At 38.4% G+C, this 21,432-nt stretch overlaps 1 protein-coding gene across 4 annotated transcripts in view; it reads left to right on the top strand.

Annotated features, from left to right (window-relative positions):
- The window catches only part of dcaf6 (ddb1 and cul4 associated factor 6), a 223,016-nt gene that overhangs the window by 98,506 nt on the left and 103,078 nt on the right, over nucleotides 1-21,432 (top strand). For 2 of the 4 annotated variants that reach the window (XM_060833571.1, XM_060833570.1), the window contains exons 9-11: nucleotides 1,989-2,111; nucleotides 8,162-8,410; nucleotides 18,207-18,389. In XM_060833571.1, the coding sequence (XP_060689554.1) occupies nucleotides 1,989-2,111; nucleotides 8,162-8,410; nucleotides 18,207-18,389 (555 nt within the window). The remainder of the gene's footprint in view (nucleotides 1-1,988; nucleotides 2,112-8,161; nucleotides 8,411-18,206; nucleotides 18,390-21,432) is intronic. The other 2 variants (XM_060833573.1, XM_060833572.1) reach the window with 1 other exon arrangement.

Here is a 21,432-nt window from a genome sequence, read left to right as displayed (position 1 = left end):
TAATAAGCCTCTAGGAGAAAGTGAGGACTGCAGATGCTGGCAATCAGAGCTGAAAATGTGTTGCTGGAAAAGCGCAGCAGGTCAAGCAGCATCCAGCACTTCCTGAAGAAGGGTTCATGCCCAAAATGTCGATTCTCCTGCTCCTTGGATGCTGCTTGACCTGCTGCACTTTTCCAGCAACACATTTTCAGCTCTGTTAATAAGCCACATTATGAGCTTGCTTGATTATCTTAAATTGGCCAGTACATTGCCATGGAGAAACTTGAAAGTCAACTTGCAAACCAGTCAGCACCTTTTTCTCCTGTAAGTAAAAATTTTGAAATTGCATTTGCCCTGATGAATGCAAGATATTGTGTTTTGGCAGCACATCTCTCTTTTCAGCCATATAAGAGTTCTGTAGTACCAAGCAATATTTGGTAAGCCATAATTTATTTCCTATATATGGAGCCCAATACTATGCATACAACCTTAACTGAATCCAGTTAATGTTTTATAGGGGTGCATCATTGCATCATGGCTTTTACTGTTCGATACCTCTACCTTTAATAACTTTAGAATCTGTACTCCAAATTCCTTTTGGTTTCCACAGTATTACATTTACTTTCATTTGTATTACAATCAGTTTTTTTTTGTAACCAGCTTCTCATCCATGGATCTTAAGTTCTATTTACCACTGTTTATTACCTTTTTGCATTTTATTATCATCTGTTTGCAGCTTGTCAATCTATAAAGAATTAACAATGTGCCCTATTTTGATATTATCTGCAACTTTTGACACTATCTAACCCTGCATCTTAATCGTCAATACTTAACAAATTAACATAGGTAATTCTAGAACTGTTCATTATGGGATTCTGCTATTCAGTCCTGCCACTTTGGAAAAATTAAACTTAACTCCAACTCTTTATTATATTTTTCTTCTGAACAATGTTTCATTTACTTGACTATCCTCTCCTTAAATATACGAACATTAACTATCTGTAAGAATCTCCTGTATTAGATCTATCTGATGTCCACATACACCAGATCTATTGCACTTCCAATTGTATGCCATATTGTTTACCACCTCAAAAAATACTAAATGGCTTATGTAACATGGTAATCCTTTTAGAAATTACATATTGCCCATAGCTATAGCTTCCTGTCTGTTTGAAAGAATAATTTTCTTGGAGCATTCCTGTTCCAACATTTTCTTCTGATGTTTCTGTACCTTTTGGTTAGTTATCTTTATTTTCTCTCTAAGTTCTTCTCTGTTTCTCAGCTTCTGAAGCTATTGCCTTAGAGACCGCTTCTGCCATCTTCCTGTTCAGCACCTAATTTCCATTTATCAAATTCCTGTAGTTTAAGTCTGCTCTTGTGAAATGGTGTTACAACCTTAATCCATGATACCCTCGACTCAAGAAATCTGTATATTTGCAAAATAAGGTCCTTTTTATGTTTACTATGTTTATCACTTTAGTTTATTTCCTTTCTTTTAAAAATATGACTTCATTTAATTTACAATTTACTTCATCTAATTTGCATTTACAAGTGTTGCCAATCTATTAATCTACCTCGTATTTTCATGGTTTTTGACATAATTTGCTATACCCCTCCTTATCTTGCATTCCTTCAATTCCCGAAAGCAGATCACTTATGCATATAGTAAATTAAATATTTTAATTACATAACTTATTTAACTTTCAAAGTGAATTGGAGAAAAAGGAAAGGGTTGAATTAACTGGTTACATGCTAGATTTGCCCCATGCCCTCTTGGTCCAGCGACCTCCTGTGGTATATGTCATGATCATGATGCCCTAAATTTTCAAATCATGAAAATGTCTTGTAGTAGTGATAGCGTCAGTGAATAGTTGTGAAGATATTATCAATGCTGTAGTTTGCCATAGCAAATCAAATTCACCTGATTTTCAGTCTTCAAGCATTTAGTTACGGAATACCAACAGTTATTTAGAGAATATCTCTTAACTAATGTTTCTTTAATCTTTCAGGCGAACAAAGTCCGAATGTATCACTAATGCAGCGCATGTCAGACATGTTGTCCAGGTGGTTTGAAGAAGCCAGTGAAAATGCACAAGGAAATTTGAGAGGAAGAGGAAGATCCCGATCCCGAGGTGTGTCGCCATGGGTCTCAGACCTTATATGACAAATTATGCAATACTAAAATCCTCCTTTTTTATATACATATAAAATATCTTGGTAAATTGTATTTTTAATTAACTGCTTACTACTACAAAATGTTTTATCATTTATTCAAGTACTTTCTTTGTTTGAAAAGTTGTAATATTACAAATTTAAACAAAAATCCACAAAGGTAATTTGCAATTATGCAACATAGTGTTTTGCTCAACACTGGGGAAAGAAGATTGTTGTGTTGAATCTTGTGAGGAAAAGCAAGGAAGTCGAAACAAAGCAACTACTGAGTAAAGAATGGAAAGGAGAGAAAACATAACAAACATGATTCCAGCAGTGAGTGGATATAAAGTCTGGTTGAAGATTTGTAGCTCGGGTGTCCGTTGTTGTAGTTCTGTTCGCCGACCTTTGTGTGAAAAAGTCCATTTTAAAGTTTTTCTCCTCTCATCTTAAACCTATGCTGTCTAGTTCTGGATGCTCCTGCCTGAGGGAAAATACCCAGTCTATTTATCCTATCCATGCCCCTCAATTTTATAAAGGTCTATAAAGGTCACCCCTCAGCCTCCGATGCTCCAGGGAAAATAGCCCCAGTCTACTCAGCCTTTCCCTATAGCTCAAATCCTCCAACCCTGGCAACATCCTTGTGAATCTCTTCTGAACCCTTTCAAGTTTCACAAAATCCTTCCGATAGGAGTGAGACCAGAACTCCACACAATATTCCAAAAATGCCCTAACGATGTCCAGTACAGCCACAACATGACCTCCCAACTCCTACAATCCATGCTCTGACTTTTAATCTTAACATCTTAATCCTGTAAATTAAGTTCAAATTTTGACCATGCCTTCCTACTGGAAAGTGAAGATTAATGTTTTTGTAAAAATGTAATGTGGTGCAGTTATTTCTTGGTTTTTATATTATAATATTGTCAGACTCTGACCTTTAACTTTAGAATTGTCCTTCACACCCTCCCTCTCATGTTTAGGCCTTAATAGACAACTTCCAGGTTTTCAGTTGATCGGTTTTAATTATTTTAGTTTATCGTAGTTCAAGTCCAGCCAGGATTTTGGTTTAAAGTCTACATCAAGATTTACCAACCAATATTTGCTGGATCGTTGTTTTTTCATAGGATATCTAGCTTCTGTGGCTGCAATTCTCCCTATTGCTATCACATCAATTGAGAGCGGTTTTGGACATGCAACTGTTTTAATTGACCAGGTATACCACAATTGTAACATTCAACTTCCCTCTCTGGCAGTCAACTGCTCATGTGATTTGTTTCTGCTGTATCTGAAATATTTTTTAATAAGGCACTTCTGCTTTGAGGTGATTTATGCTTTTGAGGCTATGAATTGCATAGATTTAGAGTCAGAGATTTATAGCATGGAAACCGATCTTTCAGACCAACTTGCCCATGCCGACCAAATATTCCAACCCAATCTAGCCCCACCTGTCAGCACCTGGCTCATATCCCTCCAAAACTTTCCAATTCATATACCCATCCAGATGCCTTTTAAATGTTCCAATTGTACTAGCTTCCACCACTTCCTCTGACAGCTCATTCCATACATGTACCACCTTCTGCGTGAAAAACGTGCCCCTCAGGTCTCTTTTATATCTTTCCCCTCTCACCCTAAACCTATGCCCTCTAGTTCTGTACTTCCCCACCCCAGGGAAAAGACTTTGTCTATTTATCTCATCCGTGCCCTCAAGATTTTATAAAACCTCTATAAGATCACCCCTCGGCCTCTGATGTTCCAGGGAAAATAGCCCTCGCCTATTCAATCACTCCCTATAGCTCAAATCCTCCAACCCTGGCAACATCCTTGTAAATCTTTTCTGAACCCTTTCAAGTTTCACAACATCTTTCGGATAAGGAGGAGACCAGAATTGCATGCAATATTCCAACAGTGGCCTCATCAATGTTTTGTTTTAGGTCATGGGTTTTCTCTGTGAAGCCTTTGATTCTCTGCAAACTATCATGCAACTTTGCTTCCAGATTTTGGACTGCCTTGCAAACAATACTGTCTCCTTAGTATTAAATCCCCCTTTAATTACAATAAACCCAACAATTCCTTGTACCATTCTTTGTGGTCCCATATTAGTTCACCTTTTGAGGACCATAGTCCTAGTAATCTATCTAGATAATTGATAAAGGAATTAATGTACTCCTCTGGTCTCTACCTTTGTTTATTATAGCTCATTCAAAAGGTTTTACAAATATTAAAATACAAATTGAAGGCATTCAGCGTTTTGCTGTAATATGATGAAATCTCATCTACCTCTGGTCAGCAAAGGCTCCGAGTGTATTTAAGGGGAAGTAATGGCCTAGTGGTATTATTGGTATTAATCCCAAGACATAGGCAATTTCCGGGGATTCAGGTTCAAATCCCGCTATGGCAAGTGGTGGAATTAGAATTCAATAAAAATTTGGAATTAAAATTCTAATAATGACATTACTGATAGCTGGAAAAGCCTAAATGGTTCGCTAGGAAAGGAAACTGCCATCCTCATTTGATCGTGTATACATGTGACTCTAGATCTATAGCAATGTAGCTGATTCTTAATTGCCCTCTGGGATTTTAGGAACAGCTAATAAATGCTGGCCCAATCAGTAACGTACACATGAATAAAAAAAACTGATTTGTTTAATTGTGAGGCTGTTCAAAGCTGGGCAAAACAATTCCTTCCACATGAGCCTTCTGCAGTCAGGAATAGCAGTGGTGACATGTTCCTGTGGAGTCCTGAAATGATGGCTGCTCGAAGCTCTGCTGTCATTTTCTACTTCAGGGATCAGGATTACAATGGGTACTCCCTAGGGAGTTTGATTTTTTTTCCCCTGTTCTATTTCATTCTGTAGGGCCCTACATTTGTATTCTTTTTTCAAAGCTTGCTATTGTTGGACTGGTCTTTACTGCCTTTAGTTGTCACCTGCTACTACCATGTTTTGGCTTCTGGTTGGAGTGATAGTGGAGCTGAATGCTTTTCAATGACTGAAAGGTTCTTTTTGCATGCACTATTGTTGCAGAAATTACACATATACAGTAAGAGCAAATTTCGAATGTCTCCTCCACAGGATCTCTCTCCAGCTCTTCTCAGTCATGTGATCTTACACTATCACTACATCATGACCTCTTAGGCTCATGTTCTCAACCTACTACTTCATTGCTGTGTGAAATAAGCCTAGGGAAATTCAAAAAGTTAACTTTCAATATTTTATTTAGGCCTGAAGTGCACCGTTCTTTGCCTTTCTTCAAATATGAAAGCCCACAGAGTCACTATTTTAAATAATAAACAATTCACTTAGGAAAAACAAAGTACATTCCCTTTTTGTATATCCACTCACTGTTGTGGTTCTGTTCGCCGAGCTGGAAGTTTTTGCTGCAAACGTTTCGTTCCCTGGCTAGGGAACATCATCAGTGCTATTGGAGACTCCTGTGAGGCGCTGCTGTGATGTTTCTTCCGGTATTTATAGTGGTTTGTTCTACAGAACAAACATGGAATGAGTACATGGAATGAGCTGCCAGAGGAAGTGGTGGAGGCTGATGCAATTACAACATTTAAAAGACATTTGGATGGGTATATGAATAGGAGGGGTTTAGGAGGTTATGGGCTAAGTGCTGACAAATGGGGCTAGGTTAGGTTAAGATATCTGATCGGTTTGGATGAGTTGGACTGAAGGTTCTGTTTCTGTGCTGTACATCTTTGACTCCATGACTCATACAGAATTTAGGAAAGAATTTTAAATTTTTAATTTATGAACCAGAAATCCAGTTTATGAATTTTGTCAATCCTTTTGGCTATTGTTTCCGCAGACTACTAGATTGCATCTATTCGACTGATGGTATTTCTGGTGGCATTGTACCTGACAAAGAATCTCAATTTGCAAACTAGCAGTTCGGAGAATTTGCCATACAGTATGGATTCATTAATGTGATAAGTTCATTTCGTTACTTGACAGTAAATGAGGAAAAAAGCCAAAAGTGGTGTCAGAATTGTAAAAGAACTTCTGAAGAAAAATTATTATATTAGTTTGGTTCCTTTGAATTATAGATCATCACCATTGTAAAGTAGATCATATTGTACATAGCTCTTGGTTTGCTTCAGTATGGCAATGGTGTGTTTCATAATGCACACGGTGTTTGTATGCATGTACATACCAACTTAGCCAATCAAGTTTGTTGAAGTTATGGGGTTGGAGGATGAATTGGTTATGGAAGTTGACAGCGATACTGGCACAGACTTGGATTAGCCATTTGCTCAGATCAAATTTACCAGTTGTAATTGATGCATTAATAGGTCTTCATATTCCCAAAGACTCGCAGTGCATTTCCAAAAGCCTTTGACAAATACCTGAACATAAGAAAAGCTAGCTACTGCCACATACCAACAGAGTTTTCTCATTGTAAATTCTAGCATTTATGGAGAAGATACATTAGTTGGCTCTACGAAGAGAACATTAGTAACTTGCTTGATGTTGTCATGGACTACAGGATGGGAGAATCCCTAAGAGCAATGTGAAAGGAAACTAAGATGGAACAGTTGGTAACTTTGATAGCCCCTAGATGTATGCCTGTTGCTTGCCATAAAGATTGCAAGCACTATTGCCCCTGATGAGGCTCAATCATTTGATACTTTGTTCATACAGCATGTAGATGAGGGTAGGGCAGTTGACGTGGTATACATGGACTTCAATAAAGCCTCTGATAATGTTCTACATGGTAGGCTGATGGAAAAAATGCAAAGGCATGGAATTGAGGGTGATTTTAGCAGTTTGGATTAGAAACTGGCTTCCTGGAAGGAGGCAGCAAGTGTTGGTTGATGGAAAATATTCAGTCTGGAATTCAGTTACTAGTGGCGTGCCACAAGGATCTGTTTTGGGACCACTGTTATTTGTCATTTTTATAAATGACTTGGACGTAGGCATAGGTGGATGGATTAGTAAGTTTGCAGACGACACTAAAGTCGGTGGAGTAAGTGGACAGTTTGGAAGAATGTTACAGTTTGCAGGGGGACTTGGATAAACTGCAGAATTGAGCAGAGAGGTGGCAAATGAAGTTCAATGCAGCTAAATGTGAGGTGATGCACTTTGGGAAGAATAATGGGAAGGCAGAGTACTGGGTCAATGGAAAGATTCTGGGTAGTGTGGATGTGCAGAGGGATCTTGGAGTCCAAGTGCATAGATCCCTGAAAGTTGCCACCCAGGAAGATAGTGCTGTGAAGAAGGCATACGGTGTGTTAGGTTTTATTGGTAGAGGGATTGAGTTCCGGAACCGCAATGTCATGCTGCAACTATACAAAACGCTGCTGCGGCCACACTTGGAATATTGTGTACAGTTCTGGTCGCCCCATTACAGGAAAGATTTGGAAGCATTGGAAAAGGTGCAGAGAAGATTTACCAGGATGTTGCCTGGTCTGGAGGGAAGGTCTTAGGAGGAAAGGCTGAGAGACTTGGGTCTGTTCTCATTGGAAAGAAGAAGGCTAAGAGGGAATTTGATAGAGACATACAAGATGATCAGAAGATTAAATAGGGTACACAGTGAAAGACGTTTTCTTAGGATGATGACATCAGTTTGTACGAGAGGGCATAACTACAAATTGAGGGGTGATAGATTTAAGACAGATGTCAGAGGAAAGTTCTTTACGCAGAGAGTGGTAAGGGTGTGGAATGCCCTACCTGCTAATGCAGTCAACTCAGCCACATTAGGGACATTTAAACAATCCTTAGATAAGCACATGGATGATTTTGGGATAATGTAAGGGGACAAGCTGAGAATAGTTCACATTTTGGTTCAACATCAAGGGCCGAAGGGCCTGTTCTGCACTGTATTGTTCTATGTTCTAAACCTTGTATGAGAAGTGATCATTTCCAAATGGTTGCTTTTCTCTTCCTTTCTGAAATATCAATGTAATAAATTCCCAAAGTTTTTTTTTGTAGATTTACGCTAAATTTTCTCACTTTAATGACAAACACAGTGCTGGAAAAAAATCAGATAGAATGTTGACAGTGGTCTGGCTATTCTCTCATGGCAGGAAACACTGGTGGATCAGAAGCATTAGATTCAACTACACCAACTGCTGAAGAAGAAACTGGAGTCGGAACAATGGAGGTTGATCCTCCAGCTGTTCAGCTGCCTCAGTCCTCAAATTGCTCCACTGTTTCAGCTCAAGAACCATCAACATCTTCCTCGACCACTGATGCCTCTTCCACTTCTGTCCTCTCTTCACCCGATGGTGAACACAAGCGTGCGCCTCAGTCAAGTGACAATCCTCCACAATCAGGTAAGATGATACAAAGCTATAGATCAATTTTTTTTTAAAAAAGCTTATTTTTCCAACACCTTGTTTCATGAAATTCAGGTCTGAGTTAGATTGGCTTCCTTCTTGCCACAACCCAAAAATGAAATGCCTAATAACTATGAAAGTGAAGATGTTCTCATATTTCAAGAGCATTGGCTTCATGTTCATTATGCATGAATGTCTTTCAAATTTTGTTTCCTTGGCACATATTGAAGTGGAAAGGTGTCCTGAGAATTTAATGGGAGATATGCTGAGCTGTGAAATACTGAAACTATTTGTTGTGTAAGTGTATAGGAAAAGAGTAAATTTAACCAAAATAAAAGGAGCTCCTGCGTTTTAGTGATGTGAAAGTATAGAAATTTCACATTGATAATCTACTATTGTTTTGTAAATAGTACAATAAAAGAGATGTTGTGATTTATAAGTTGTGTATATTACTCCAGCGTACCCAATCAATGGTGGAATAATTTATTTGTGACGTCATGTCTGATGCCCAGTTTACTTTCAAATATTTATAACAGAAAATTCAGAAGAAAATTTGGGAAGAATAATTAAAAAATTTTTTGTGATCAGGAATAAAACAGGAATTTGACAGTGATACTAATGTTCTACTGAAGTTAAATTCAGTACTTTGTCAGTGTGGACTTATAGCCTGTTTGCACACTGTCAGGATTCTATGAACTTTCATGGAAGAAAAGCTTTAAAGCTATTCTCTAATCTGATTCAAGGCCTGCTGTAGTATGCTATCCATTGTCCAATGTAAGCCTGTTGCAACATTACTCAATATTTCTAAACTCAAAACGCTAAAATTATTATTTAAGAATGAAATGTGAATGCTGAACTGCAAATTGATTTGATTTTTGTTGCAATAATTTAACTATTTTTCAAGCCTATTTTCCCAACGCTTTATTTTCTGTTAGCTTGGAATTTGTATAATGCTTTTGTTGGCATGGGGCACAGATAATCATTTTCCATGATGCAGGTTATTTTTGGCATTGTGTGTCTGTCAACTGTACAGAGTATGTCAGCTAACTAGCTTATTTTAATCACCGAAATATGTGTTGTGTGTGGATACTTGGTGCGTTTTGTCCCATACAGTGTACGTACGATGTTTTCTAATTCCTCATTACGTACTTCTAAATATGTCATGAGGATTTTCAAAAAAACTTTGTTGCAGCAAATACAAGTAACTTACCTCATTGTGTTGAATTAGTACAATCAAAAGTACCAACTGGAATGAGTATGGCACTTGTCTGAACCCCCTCCTCTCCATAATTTGTTAAATGCATCTGTCATCATTTGAGTGCAGAAAGTTGGCTGCAAAACAAAACAAAAACCGAACAAACTACAGAAAAATTAACTAATCATAATGAATGAGTCATCAAAACCTGCAATCTGTAAAACCTCTCTTGGAACCTAAGGCCTGTTGAAGACACCTGAACACCAATGTTGTAAATACAAAAGAAGTTAGGTGAATAGAAATAATTCACTATGGTTTTGGAATCTGGTTACTTAATCAATAAAAGTATTTCCAAAGCTGTTGAAATTGCAAATGCATTAGCCATGGATTTAAATTCAGATATACCTATAAACTTGGTAATGTAATTCCATTATGTAAAAAAGGGAAGAAAAACAACCGGAACTTATAACTGTCAGATTAACAATTGAATTGGTTATTGATGTTTATGATTAGAGTCAGAGTAACTAAGCAATTTAACAGCTCTGACTCCAAGAGAGAGCATGGATTTTTGAAGGTTATGTCATATGTTACTAATTTAGTTAGTAACTTCAAAAACTAGCATGGTATTCTCTCTGGAATCTTAGTCTTTTTGTGAGGTTTTACTTGGGTCATTATTACCAAAATGGAGAATCTGTGTAATTGTATTCAGTAACATTTTTGGTTTACTAGTACTCTAGAGATTTAGGTTAATAAACACATTTTAAAGTTCAAATCCTGTGTGGTGAATTTAAATTTAATTAATTAAATAAAACTAGAATAAAAATCTAGTATCAATAATGGTGACTACAAAACGACTGGAATTTCATTTTAAAAACCTATCTTGAAGAAAATTGACCATCCTTGCCTCATTTGGCCTATGACTCTAGATCCATAGAAAAGGATAACTCTTAACTGTTCTTTAAAATAACCAGTTATGTTCTTTCAAGAGCAGCAATGATATACTTGTTAACCACATCCTGTGACAAAATAACTAAAAGTAGGAGGTAATCTTGCAACACCGACCATGGCTTGGTTTGGAGACAGAATGCTGAGAAAAGAAGAGTTTTCTGATTTTAGAGGAGGTAAGAATTGAATAAACAGCCTCATTCTTGAAAGATGGGGGAGCCAAGCACATTTATGCTAAAGACCAAGCTGAAATATTTGCATCCGTCATCAGCCAGAAGTGCTGAGTGGATGATTCATCTCTACCTCATTTTGAGGCCCCCAGCATTACTGATGCTTGTCTTTAGCAAATCCAGTTTGCTCCACGTGCTAACAAGAAATAGCAGAAGATGCCCTGACAGCATTCTGGCTGTTATGCTGAAGATTTGTGCTCTAGAGCCAAGCTGTTCCAGTACAGCTAAAACACCAGCATTTATCTGATATTGCATGGGTATGACCTGTCCAAAAAACAACGTCACTTTTCAATTACCAGCAAGGTGAAGAAAGGAGTCATCAGCTGTGCTACCAAACAGCACTTACATAGGAACAACCTGCTCACTGATGCTCATTTTAGGATTTGCAAGGCTACTTGACTCCTAACTTTATTAAAGCCTTGGTTCGAACTTGGATAGAAGATCAGATTTCAGAGATGAGGTGAGATTGACTGCCCTTGACTTCAAGGCAGCCTTCGACAGGATGCAACATCCAACAGCCCCAATGAAACTGTAGTTGCAGCGAATCAAGAGGAAGTCTCCAGTGTTTGGAGTAAAGCCACACACAAAAGAAGTTAACTGTGGTTATTGGAACTGAACCATCTCTGCTGCAGAAGTTCTTCAGGGTAGTATCTAGGCTTCATCAATGACCTTTTCTCCATCTTAAAGTCAGAAAGGAGGAGGATGGCTGATTACTGCACAGTGGTCAGCAACATTTGTGACCCCTTGCGTACTGAAGCAGTCCATGTCCAAACGCAGCAGGATCTGGACAACATCCAAACCTGACTGATAAGTGACATTCAAATTACACTAGTGCAAGGCATCTCAGTCAGCTCAAACAAGAGAGAATTTAAGTGCCATCTCTTGATATTGAATGACATTGCCATTGCTGAATCCCCCAATGTCAACATCCTGCAAGCTACTATGACCAGAAACTAAGATGGCAGCCATATAAATACTGTGGTTGAAAGAGCACATCAGAGACTGGGAATTCTTCAGTGATTAACTTGCTCACAGTCTCTCAAATGTTTGTCCTCCAACCATAAGGCACAAGACAGGAATATGATGGACTATACTTGCCGAGCTGAATGCAGCATCAACAACATTCATCCAGCACAGACAATTATTCATCCACATAATTGGTACCCTAACCACCACTTTCAACGTTCATTTCCTTCACAACTAATGTAGAGTGAGACCACCAAGAATGATCATCAAGATGAACTGCAATAACACACTAAAGCTTCTTCGACAGCACCTTCCAACCCACGGTCTCCACGACATTTCGGGCTAAGGACAGCTGATGTATGGGACTAACACAATCTGCAAATTCCTATTCAAGTTACATATATTTCTGATTTTGAAATATATTACATTTCCTTCACTATCACTTGATAAAAATCCTGATCTTAACAACACTGAGTGTTCCTATGCACAAAAATCTACCGTGCTTCAAGAGGCAGTTCACCACCTCCTGCAGGATGGTGGGATAAAATAGCCACATTCTGTACATACGCAGAAGGGGCCAATGATGCCAGGAGGGAGTGATGTACTGTTTGTGCACATGCCCATTGCTCCATCTACTGGTGGTCTCTAAATACATTCTTTACAGAAGAGCTCTCAGTTTTTGCACACTATTTATATTAATGACTTGAATGCAAGAGTAAACTTATTTATCCAAGTCAAAGTTCTAATAAATAAGAAGCTGGAATGAGTTAAATGGATGGTAGCAAAATTGCAAAAGTTTTAAACCAGTCAACCTGATGGGTAAAATTATAACATGATGCACAAATTCAGGTTGAAGATAGACAACTTAGCACATTTTCTTAACCGTGGGAGGCTAGGAACTGGGGTAGAATCTAGTACACAAATCACTGACAGTTGTTGTTTCACTTTGAATTCTGAGCGTTCAAGTGGTGCTTAGCTGTACAATTCCTTTGTGAAATTCCATCTGCAATAATAATTTTAGGCATTAGTGCATTAGGAAAGATGTATTAGGCTTGGAAGGAAAGTAATGCAGATTTACCAGAGTAATGCCAATTGTTACAACACAGGTAAACCCTCCTGCTTAATTTAAACTAGCACCACAGAAGAGATTTATCCCATGCAGTAATCTGTGAAAATCCGAGAGGCCAAGAACTATTTAAAGTGAAAATGAACAACTTTTTTGCTTAAAGTATTACAGAAAATAATTAATAAAGAACTATTTACAACTCCTTCCTCAAACCTATCTCTTACTTTCCCTTCTATAATACGAGTCCGATAAAACCCTCGATTATGATTTACTGAAAAAAATCAAATTTCAAAACCAGCCAGCGGTCGAATCTTCTCTTTAAATCTACCTCTGTAGATTTGCCCTCCAGGTCGGTGTTGATGTTTGTCTCTGTGCAAACTCCTTATCTAGTTAGGTACTAAGAGTTCTGACTAACAGCCTACACCTGTTGGTCTTTTGGCAGCTCTCTCCCAAATGTTCAATTTTTTCCAGTCTTATACCCCCAAAGCATCAGATTGTGTCATTGGCTTTTAATATTGTCAATATACCAAATTCAAACTTCATTGGAGTTTGGTATATTTTGGGGGTATAATTTAAACTAATTGGCCTAATTCAAATTTGTTTTTGCCTCCAGGCAACCAGATACCCTTGCTGCTGGACCGCATGTTACAGTGTATCTTAGTCAGAACACTTGGTGCTGTCAGGTAGTTCTGCTAGTTTTTAAGCTCTCTTAAAGGTATAGTACACCTACATCTTCATACCACAATCCTCAAAAGTGTCAAAAACCGATTGTATTCTGTAGAATATACAACACAAGTGTAGGCCACTTGACCCAACCAGTCCAGGCCCATGTTTATACTCCACTTGAGCCTTCTCCCAACTTTCCTGATCTAATCCTGTCATTGTAACCCTATTTTTCTTCTCCCTCATATGTTTTCCACTTAAATATGTCTATTATTCACTTCAAATATTCCTTGTGGTAATAATTTCCTCATTCTCACCACTCTGGGTGAAAAGGTTTCTTCTGAATTTCATGTTAGAATACTTAGTGGCTGACTTTTATTGATATCATCTGGTTGTGCTGTTCCTGACAAGGGGAAGTATTTTCTGTTTTAAAGATCTTTACAAGGTAATCTCTCATCTCCCTTTTTTCAAGAAAACTGTGTCAAATCATTCATCCCTACCTGAAATGTATGCCTTAGTATTTCTGATATCATCCTTGCACAACTTCTCTGCACCCTCTCTTGTGTCTCTATATCCTTTTTAAAATATGACGACCAGAACTGCAAGAACTACTCTAACCCAATTTTAACAGAGGTTAGCTTAATTTCCTTATTTTGCAGTCTATCCCTAATAAAGTCAAGTTTTCTTTTTGTTCGCCATGTCATTATCAGCCTGTGCCACAACTTCTGGTGATTTGTATATTTGTACATTAAATCTCTTTCTCTGTCCCAACCATACTCTCCCTTCCATGCAATAAGTCACCTTCTTAATGTTGCTCCTTTTTTGTACTAATGGGTGTGATTTTGCATTTTTGTGACTGAGTGTGGGGCTTCGTGTGTTAAGTGGCAACAAATGTCTTCACTGCTGAGATAACTTGAACCTTTCACAATGCCAGTCTGCTTGTTAAGAGCTGGTAGCTAGAGCTTAGATGAGTTTCTTGACCTGTGGCAGGCTCAACACTGATCGCTCCAGTTGCCAGAAGCTGCAAGTGATATTTAAATATTTCTTTCCTTTCTCTTTTGCTCTTGTTGTATTATCCTGTTGCTCCCTAAATTGTTCTAATCCTATCCCTTTCATTCCCTTTCATTTGATGCGCTAAAAAATACTTTATTGTTTTGTTATGTCACAGAAGACGGTTTGTTTGTATGTGGTTTGTATTCCCTTTAGACAATAAAATTGATAAATGATCTGTTTAGAATACTGAAGTTATTTTTTAAAAATTAGTAGTTAATCATATTTATCCTAACTTCTCTAGAGCAACAGTACAGGAAAAAAGAGTCTTAAAATTGGAATCGGACAGTTAGTGAAACTAAAAAGCAGCATTCATTTAAATGTTGAATTCTTCCAGTAAAAGTTGTGCCTGCTTGGCCAAATTTAAGTTTAAAAACTAGGATCAAGAGATATGAGTAAATAGTATAGTATTTAAATGGAATTGAGATATATTTTGGCTAGGATTTAATTGAATGGAAGAGAGGCTTTAGGAGCTGATTGGTCTACTTATTCCTTTGACAATATCCCCAACAAGAACCCGAACAATCAATCTAAGCAGATTTCCCTGGGATATGGCTTTTTCCTTTCCATGCCGTCTGAAATGTCCTCTAAATCTCGAGATGGGACATTAACACCAAAAATGACAGCATACGTAACCTGCCTTGGATTACTACTGAACGACATAAGGAGATATTTGAATAAGTGACCAAAAATAGGTCAAAGTGCTAGATTTTAGGCAATATTGTATAACTGGAGTATTTTTTGAATTTAGGGCCTAAGTAGCTTTCCGTAGTGGAATAAATAAAAATTTTGAGTGCATTAGAGATCAGAATTGCTGAATAACAAAAACTTGGAGATTTTTGAGCCAGAGGAAGTTATAGGATTCAAGAAGGTTAGCTTCTGGAAGGATTTAAAAACAAAGATGAATTTTAAAATTGAAGTGTTGTATGTCTAGGATCCATTGTAACACACCAAATACAGATGAGGAGTGTGGATTCCTTTTTAATCAACTTGTTCAAACATTCTATGAAACACCTGTGGAGCAAGTGCAACTTGAATCCATGCTTCCTGCTCAGAAGTAGGGATACTACCACAGTGCTATAACAGCCCCATTGAGAAGTGTGGATCGAATTAAGACCATAAGACATAGGAGTAGAAGTAAGGCCATTCGGCCCATCGAGTCCACTCTGCCATTCAATCATGGCAGTTGGGCATTTCAACTCCACTTACCAGCATTCTCTCCATAGCCCTTAATTCCTTGTGACATCAAGAATTTATCAATCTCTTCCTTGAAGATATTTCGCATCCCGGCCTCCACTGCACTCTGCGGCAATGAATTCCACAGGCCCGCAACTCTCTGGCTGAAGAAATGTCTCCGCGTTTCTGTTCTGAATTGACCCCCTCTAATTCTAAGGCTGTGTCCACGGGTCCTAGTCTCCTCACCTTCAACAATTTCCTAGCGTCCACCCTTTCCAAGCCATGTATTATCTTGTAAGTTTCTATTAGATCTATCTTTAACCTTCTAAACTCCAATGAATACAATCCCAGGATCCTCAGCCGTTCCTCGTATGTTAGATCTACCATTCTAGGGATCATCTGTGTGAATCTTTGCTGGACACGCTCCAGTGCCAGTATATCCTTCCTGAGGTGTGGAGACCAAAACTGGACACAGTACTCCAAATGGGGCCTAACCAGAGCTTTATAAAGTCTCAGGAGCACAATGGTGCTTTTATATTCCAACCCTGTTGAGATAAATGACAACACTGCATTCGCTTTCTTAATCACAGACTCAACCTGCATGTTTACCTTTAGAGAATGCTCGACTAGCACTCCCAGATCCCTTTGTACTTTGGCTTTACGAATTTTCTCACCGTTTAGAAAATAGTCTATGCTTTTATTCGTTTTTCCAAAGTGCAAGACCTCGCATTTGCTCACATTGAATTCCATCAGCCATTTCCTGGATCACTCTCCCAAACTGTCTAGATCCTTCTGCAGCTTCCCCGCTTCCTCAGTACTACCTGTCTGTCCACGTAACTTCGTATCATCGGCAAACTTAGCTAGAATGCCCCAATCCCTTCATCCAGATCATTAATATATAATGTGAACAGCTGCGGCCCCAACACTGAACCCTGTGGGACACCGCATGTCACCAGCTGTCATTCCGAAAAAGAACCTTTTATCCCAACTCTCTGCCTTCTGTCAGACAGCCAATCCTCAATCCATACCAGTAGCTCACCTCGAACACCATGGACCCTCATCTTGCTCAGCAGCCTCCCGTGTGGCACCTAATTGAATTGAATGAGATGGAATACAGGAAGTATAATTTTGGATGTGTTCAAGTTTGTGAGGAGAATCCTGACTGGAAAATCATGTAATAGTTTAGACTTGTGGTAATAAAGTTATAGATGATCTGAAGTAGGGAAGATTTTGGCACTGGAACAGAGATGGAATTAGGTGGCCTTGGTGATGAAATGGGTATGGGATTGCATTGTCAGATGGTACACTGTTGTTATAAGCCATCTAGTTCTGGTTCAGCCTCAGCCATTGGTTAGGAACAGAGATGGGAAATTTCTGCTCATCTAATACTAAATCCCAGTCAAGCTAATCATAAATATGAGGCAGCTTATTGGTTGAAAGAAGTGACTGTAATATAGAACTAATTGGCATCAGAATGCATGTAGAGTCCTTTCATCCATAACAAAATTAACCACTGATATTTGATTGAATTCCTGTTTGAGAACAATTCATTAATTTCATACTAGACATCACTGGGCTCATTAAACTCAGTTGGCAAGTTGACTATAGTTTGATGCAAAATGTAGCCAACAGCACATGTCCAATCCTCGTACCAGTTGAGAGAGTTCATGGAAGCCTGCCTCCCCAATGCTTTAAAATGGATACTCTGAGGCAATACATAACCGATTGTCTCTCTAATGGGGAGAGATGTCTGTGGTTCCTTACATACATATTAGACACCACCTGTCTTAAAAATTTCTTCTGTAAAGTTATGTGTCTAACTTCTGACCATAATTTTGTCAACATTTATATATGAAATTGCCCTGAGATCGGCAGTTAGAAATAATACCCAAACAAGAAATGCAAATAAGGAAGGCAACATTATGTGAAATCTGCTAGTTACTAGAAATTTGTTCCTCTTTCTGCAGGTCAATCCTCTACTATAGAACATAGAACATAGAACATAGAAAAATACAGCACAGTACAGGCCCTTCGGCCCTCGATGTTGCGTTGATCCAAGCCCACCTAACCTACACTAGCCCACTTTCCTCCATATGCCTATCCAATGCCCGTTTAAATGCCCATAAAGAGAGAGAGTCCACCACTGTTACTGGCAGGGCATTCCATGAACTCACGACTCGCTGAGTAAAGAATCTACCCCTAACATCAGTCCTATACCTACCACCCCTTAATTTAAAGCTATGTGCATATTGGCTGGAAATCTGGTTAAATTGTTATTTGACAGCATGCATGTTACTGTTTTCCTAAATCATAGACCATCACTTTTACTCAAGATTCAAGCATTGCTCACTTTAGAGGGGACAGTGGTGATCTTTCTGATCTTTTGTCTTTTGATTATAAATGTTTAAATATCAATGAACTTCTATTTTCCTTATTTTTGACACTTTCTTGCACCTGACTTTCCTTTTTGCTTTTGTCATTAACTATTTCTGTCTGTGTCAGAATTAAGAGCTCAGTCCAGTCGACCATCTGGGGTAAGTTTAGTCAGTAAACGTCTACAGCAACTGAGACTTTTGAAGGCAGAACAACAGAAACAGCAAGATCTGGCAAAGAAGTCTTCTTCATCACAGCCTGCCTCTGACCATTTCACCCATGAAGGCTCCTCAATGAATCCTAATATTTCAGGTTGCTGTTTGCTTTAACTCTATCCTAGAAACTAGATATGGTTTTTCCATTTATTAATTTTGCTCTATACATACAAGTTAATGAAGGTGGTTCTATAGAGTTGCCAATGTGCTGAACCTTTTAATAATATATTAACCAAAAATGGACAAATCTGGAAGTTATCACTAACTCCTAGATAACAAGCATGTTGCATTTTTACATACCTAAAATGTACCAGTGTTGTTATGTTGCAAGTAAGTTCAAATTTCCATATTTCTTAAACATTGTACAATGAAATTATTCGTACCACCTGTTAACAAGTAAAAAATATTTTTTCTATGGTTTTATTTTAAATTGTTAAGCTATTGGTAATGGATTGAAACTAAATCAGCATTTTGGAGTCATGACATTACAAGGATAAGGGTTTTTTGGTAAATGGGTAGATTTACTGTTGGGACTATAAATACTGGAGTCAATATAAATAATTAACAATTTGTAAGATTTTAATGCGCAGAAATTATACTTTATCTAAACTATGTGGCCTCTTGTGCTTAGTCTGCTTTCCTATGTATAACACTAGGAAATTGATAAAACAATTGAATATTTAAATAATATAGTGAAACATTTTCAAGATAAAATTTATTCAAATGTAGAGAATGTGGATGCATTAGCATCTGTTGACGAAAGATTCTTTGACATTATTATGTCAAATTTACATGTAGTGTTCTGTTTAATTTCCAGATAGGAGTATTACAAAGTGAAAGATGAACATTCCAGGAGTGGTATGAGGGAGGTTTTAATGATTTTAACAGCTGGGTCTCAATAACTTATTGCGAGCATATGCCAACTCCCTAAAGTAAATGGCCAGTGTTATCAGGAAGTAGCTGTCCAGCTATTAAAATAGGCCAAAGCAGGGCACTGTCATCTTCATGGGGGATCAGTCCCCAGCTTTAGATACATGAAGGGGTTTCCAAATCAGGATGGCAGTTGGATCCACAAGGCCATCTACATGACGAGCCCACAGGACCACCCACAGGAATCCTGGAGGCACTTCAAACCCAAAGAAAACTCAAACAGGATGTAAAATATGTGCCTTCCTGGGCCTCCTAAAGCCCCTGGTTGCTCTTCCCATTCAGAGTTTTCCGACAGGGAACTGCACTTCCGCTTTGGCTTTAGGTTAAAATATCAGCATGAAGTGTGGATAACTGCCCTGCTGTATTTTAACTCTTCTGCACAGATAAAAACTAAATTAATTCTATATTGATGTAAATCTAGAATGAAAGTAATAGTAAATCAAACCCACGTAAATATGGTTCTGCCATATCTTCTAAAGTGCATCAAAGTTGGTGATCTAATGTTCTGGCTCCATTGCGCTCACTACCATTCAAACAATCCTTTAGCTGATTTTGAGCACATGTCTGACCATGTGCTTGTTTTGGTTAGCAGGTTAGTATGCAGCTGACCTACAGTCTTTACATGTACAGTGTTCTCTTGTTCTCTGAAGTGGATAGAAACAAAGCTGACATTTTAATGATGTCTTGTACCTTCTCAAATAATCTACAGGCAGTAAATTATTGTTGAAGTACAGTAGCTGTTGCAATGTACAAGTTCGCACCGTAATATAATTGAAGATTGTGCTCTGAAATGTGTCTTGAGTAAACATTCATCTGATTTAGATGATACTCCTATCTTTGAAACCAGACTGACCTGGAATGTGTACATACCTATCTGTTCTATAGAGATCTCCAATTTGAGAAAAACATTGAACCTCCCCTTTACTCTGATTAATTTAATTACAAAAGCTTTATTTGAAGTCTAATTTTTTTTGTCAGCTAGATAGCCAAAGTAGCGATGTAGACAAAGGAAAATTTCTCTTTTGATTCTGCAACGATACTGGACATGATGACATTACCCTTCTACACCTTAGAAAGAGATCTATACTGGTGTGTAGTGCAGTACTGAGGGATGTTTTATATTTGTTCAGGAACTCCTCTCATCTGATCAGATGGATGTTAAGGGTGATAAAACGTAGCACATAGAACAGTACAGCGCAGAACAGGCCCTTTGGCCCTCGATGTTGGTCTGACCTTTTATCCTACTCTAAGATTGAACTAACCTACATGCCCTTTATTTTACTATCATCCAAGTGCCCAGCCAAGAGTCGTTTAAATGTCCCTAATATATCTCACTATACTACCACTGCTGGCATGAATTCCACACACCCACCACTCTGTGTGAAGAATCGACCTCTGACATCTTCCCACACCTTCCTCCAATCAATTTTAACTTTGCCCCTTTGTGATAGCCATTTCTGCGCTGGGAAAAAGTCTCTGACTATTCACTCTGTCTATATCTCCCATCATCATATACACCTCTATCAAGTTGCCTGTCACCCTTCTTCGCTCCAATGAAAAAAGCCTTAGCTCCCTCAACCTTTCTTCATAAGATGTGCCCTCCAATCCAGACAGCTTCCTGGAAAATCTCTTCTATATCCTCTCTAAAGCTTCCACATCCTTCCCCCAGTGAGGCATCTAGAACTGAATACAATATTCGAAGTGTGGTCTAACCAGGGTTTTATAGAGCTGCAGTATAACCTTGCGGCTCTTAAAACTCAATCCCTCACTCCATAGACCTTCTTAACAACCTTGTCACTTGGGTGGCAACTTTGAGGGGTCTATGGATCTCTTTGTTCCTCCACACTGCCAAGAATCCTGCCTTTAACCCTGTATTCTGCATTCAACTTCAACCTTCCAAAAGTAACCACTTCACATTTTTCTAGGTTGAATTCCATCTGCCACTTCTCAGCCCAGTTCTGTGTCCTGTCAATGTCCTGTTGCAACCTACATCAGTCTTCCACACTATCCACTACTCCTCCAACCAACAGCAAACTTACTAACCCACCCTTCCACTTCCTCCTCCAAGTCATTTATAGCAATTATAAAGAGCAGAAGTCCCAGAATGGATTCTCTGCAGAATGCCACTGGTCACTGAGCTCCAGGCTAAATACTTTCCATCTACTACCACCATGTGTCTTCAGTGGGCCAACCAATTCTGTGTCCAGCCA

The sequence above is a fragment of the Hemiscyllium ocellatum genome, chromosome 12, assembly GCF_020745735.1.
Source record: "Hemiscyllium ocellatum isolate sHemOce1 chromosome 12, sHemOce1.pat.X.cur, whole genome shotgun sequence".
In the NCBI taxonomy this organism is placed as follows: Eukaryota; Metazoa; Chordata; class Chondrichthyes; order Orectolobiformes; family Hemiscylliidae; genus Hemiscyllium; species Hemiscyllium ocellatum.
Note: the sequence above shows the minus strand (reverse complement) of the source record. Positions and strands in the feature narration are given on the sequence as shown.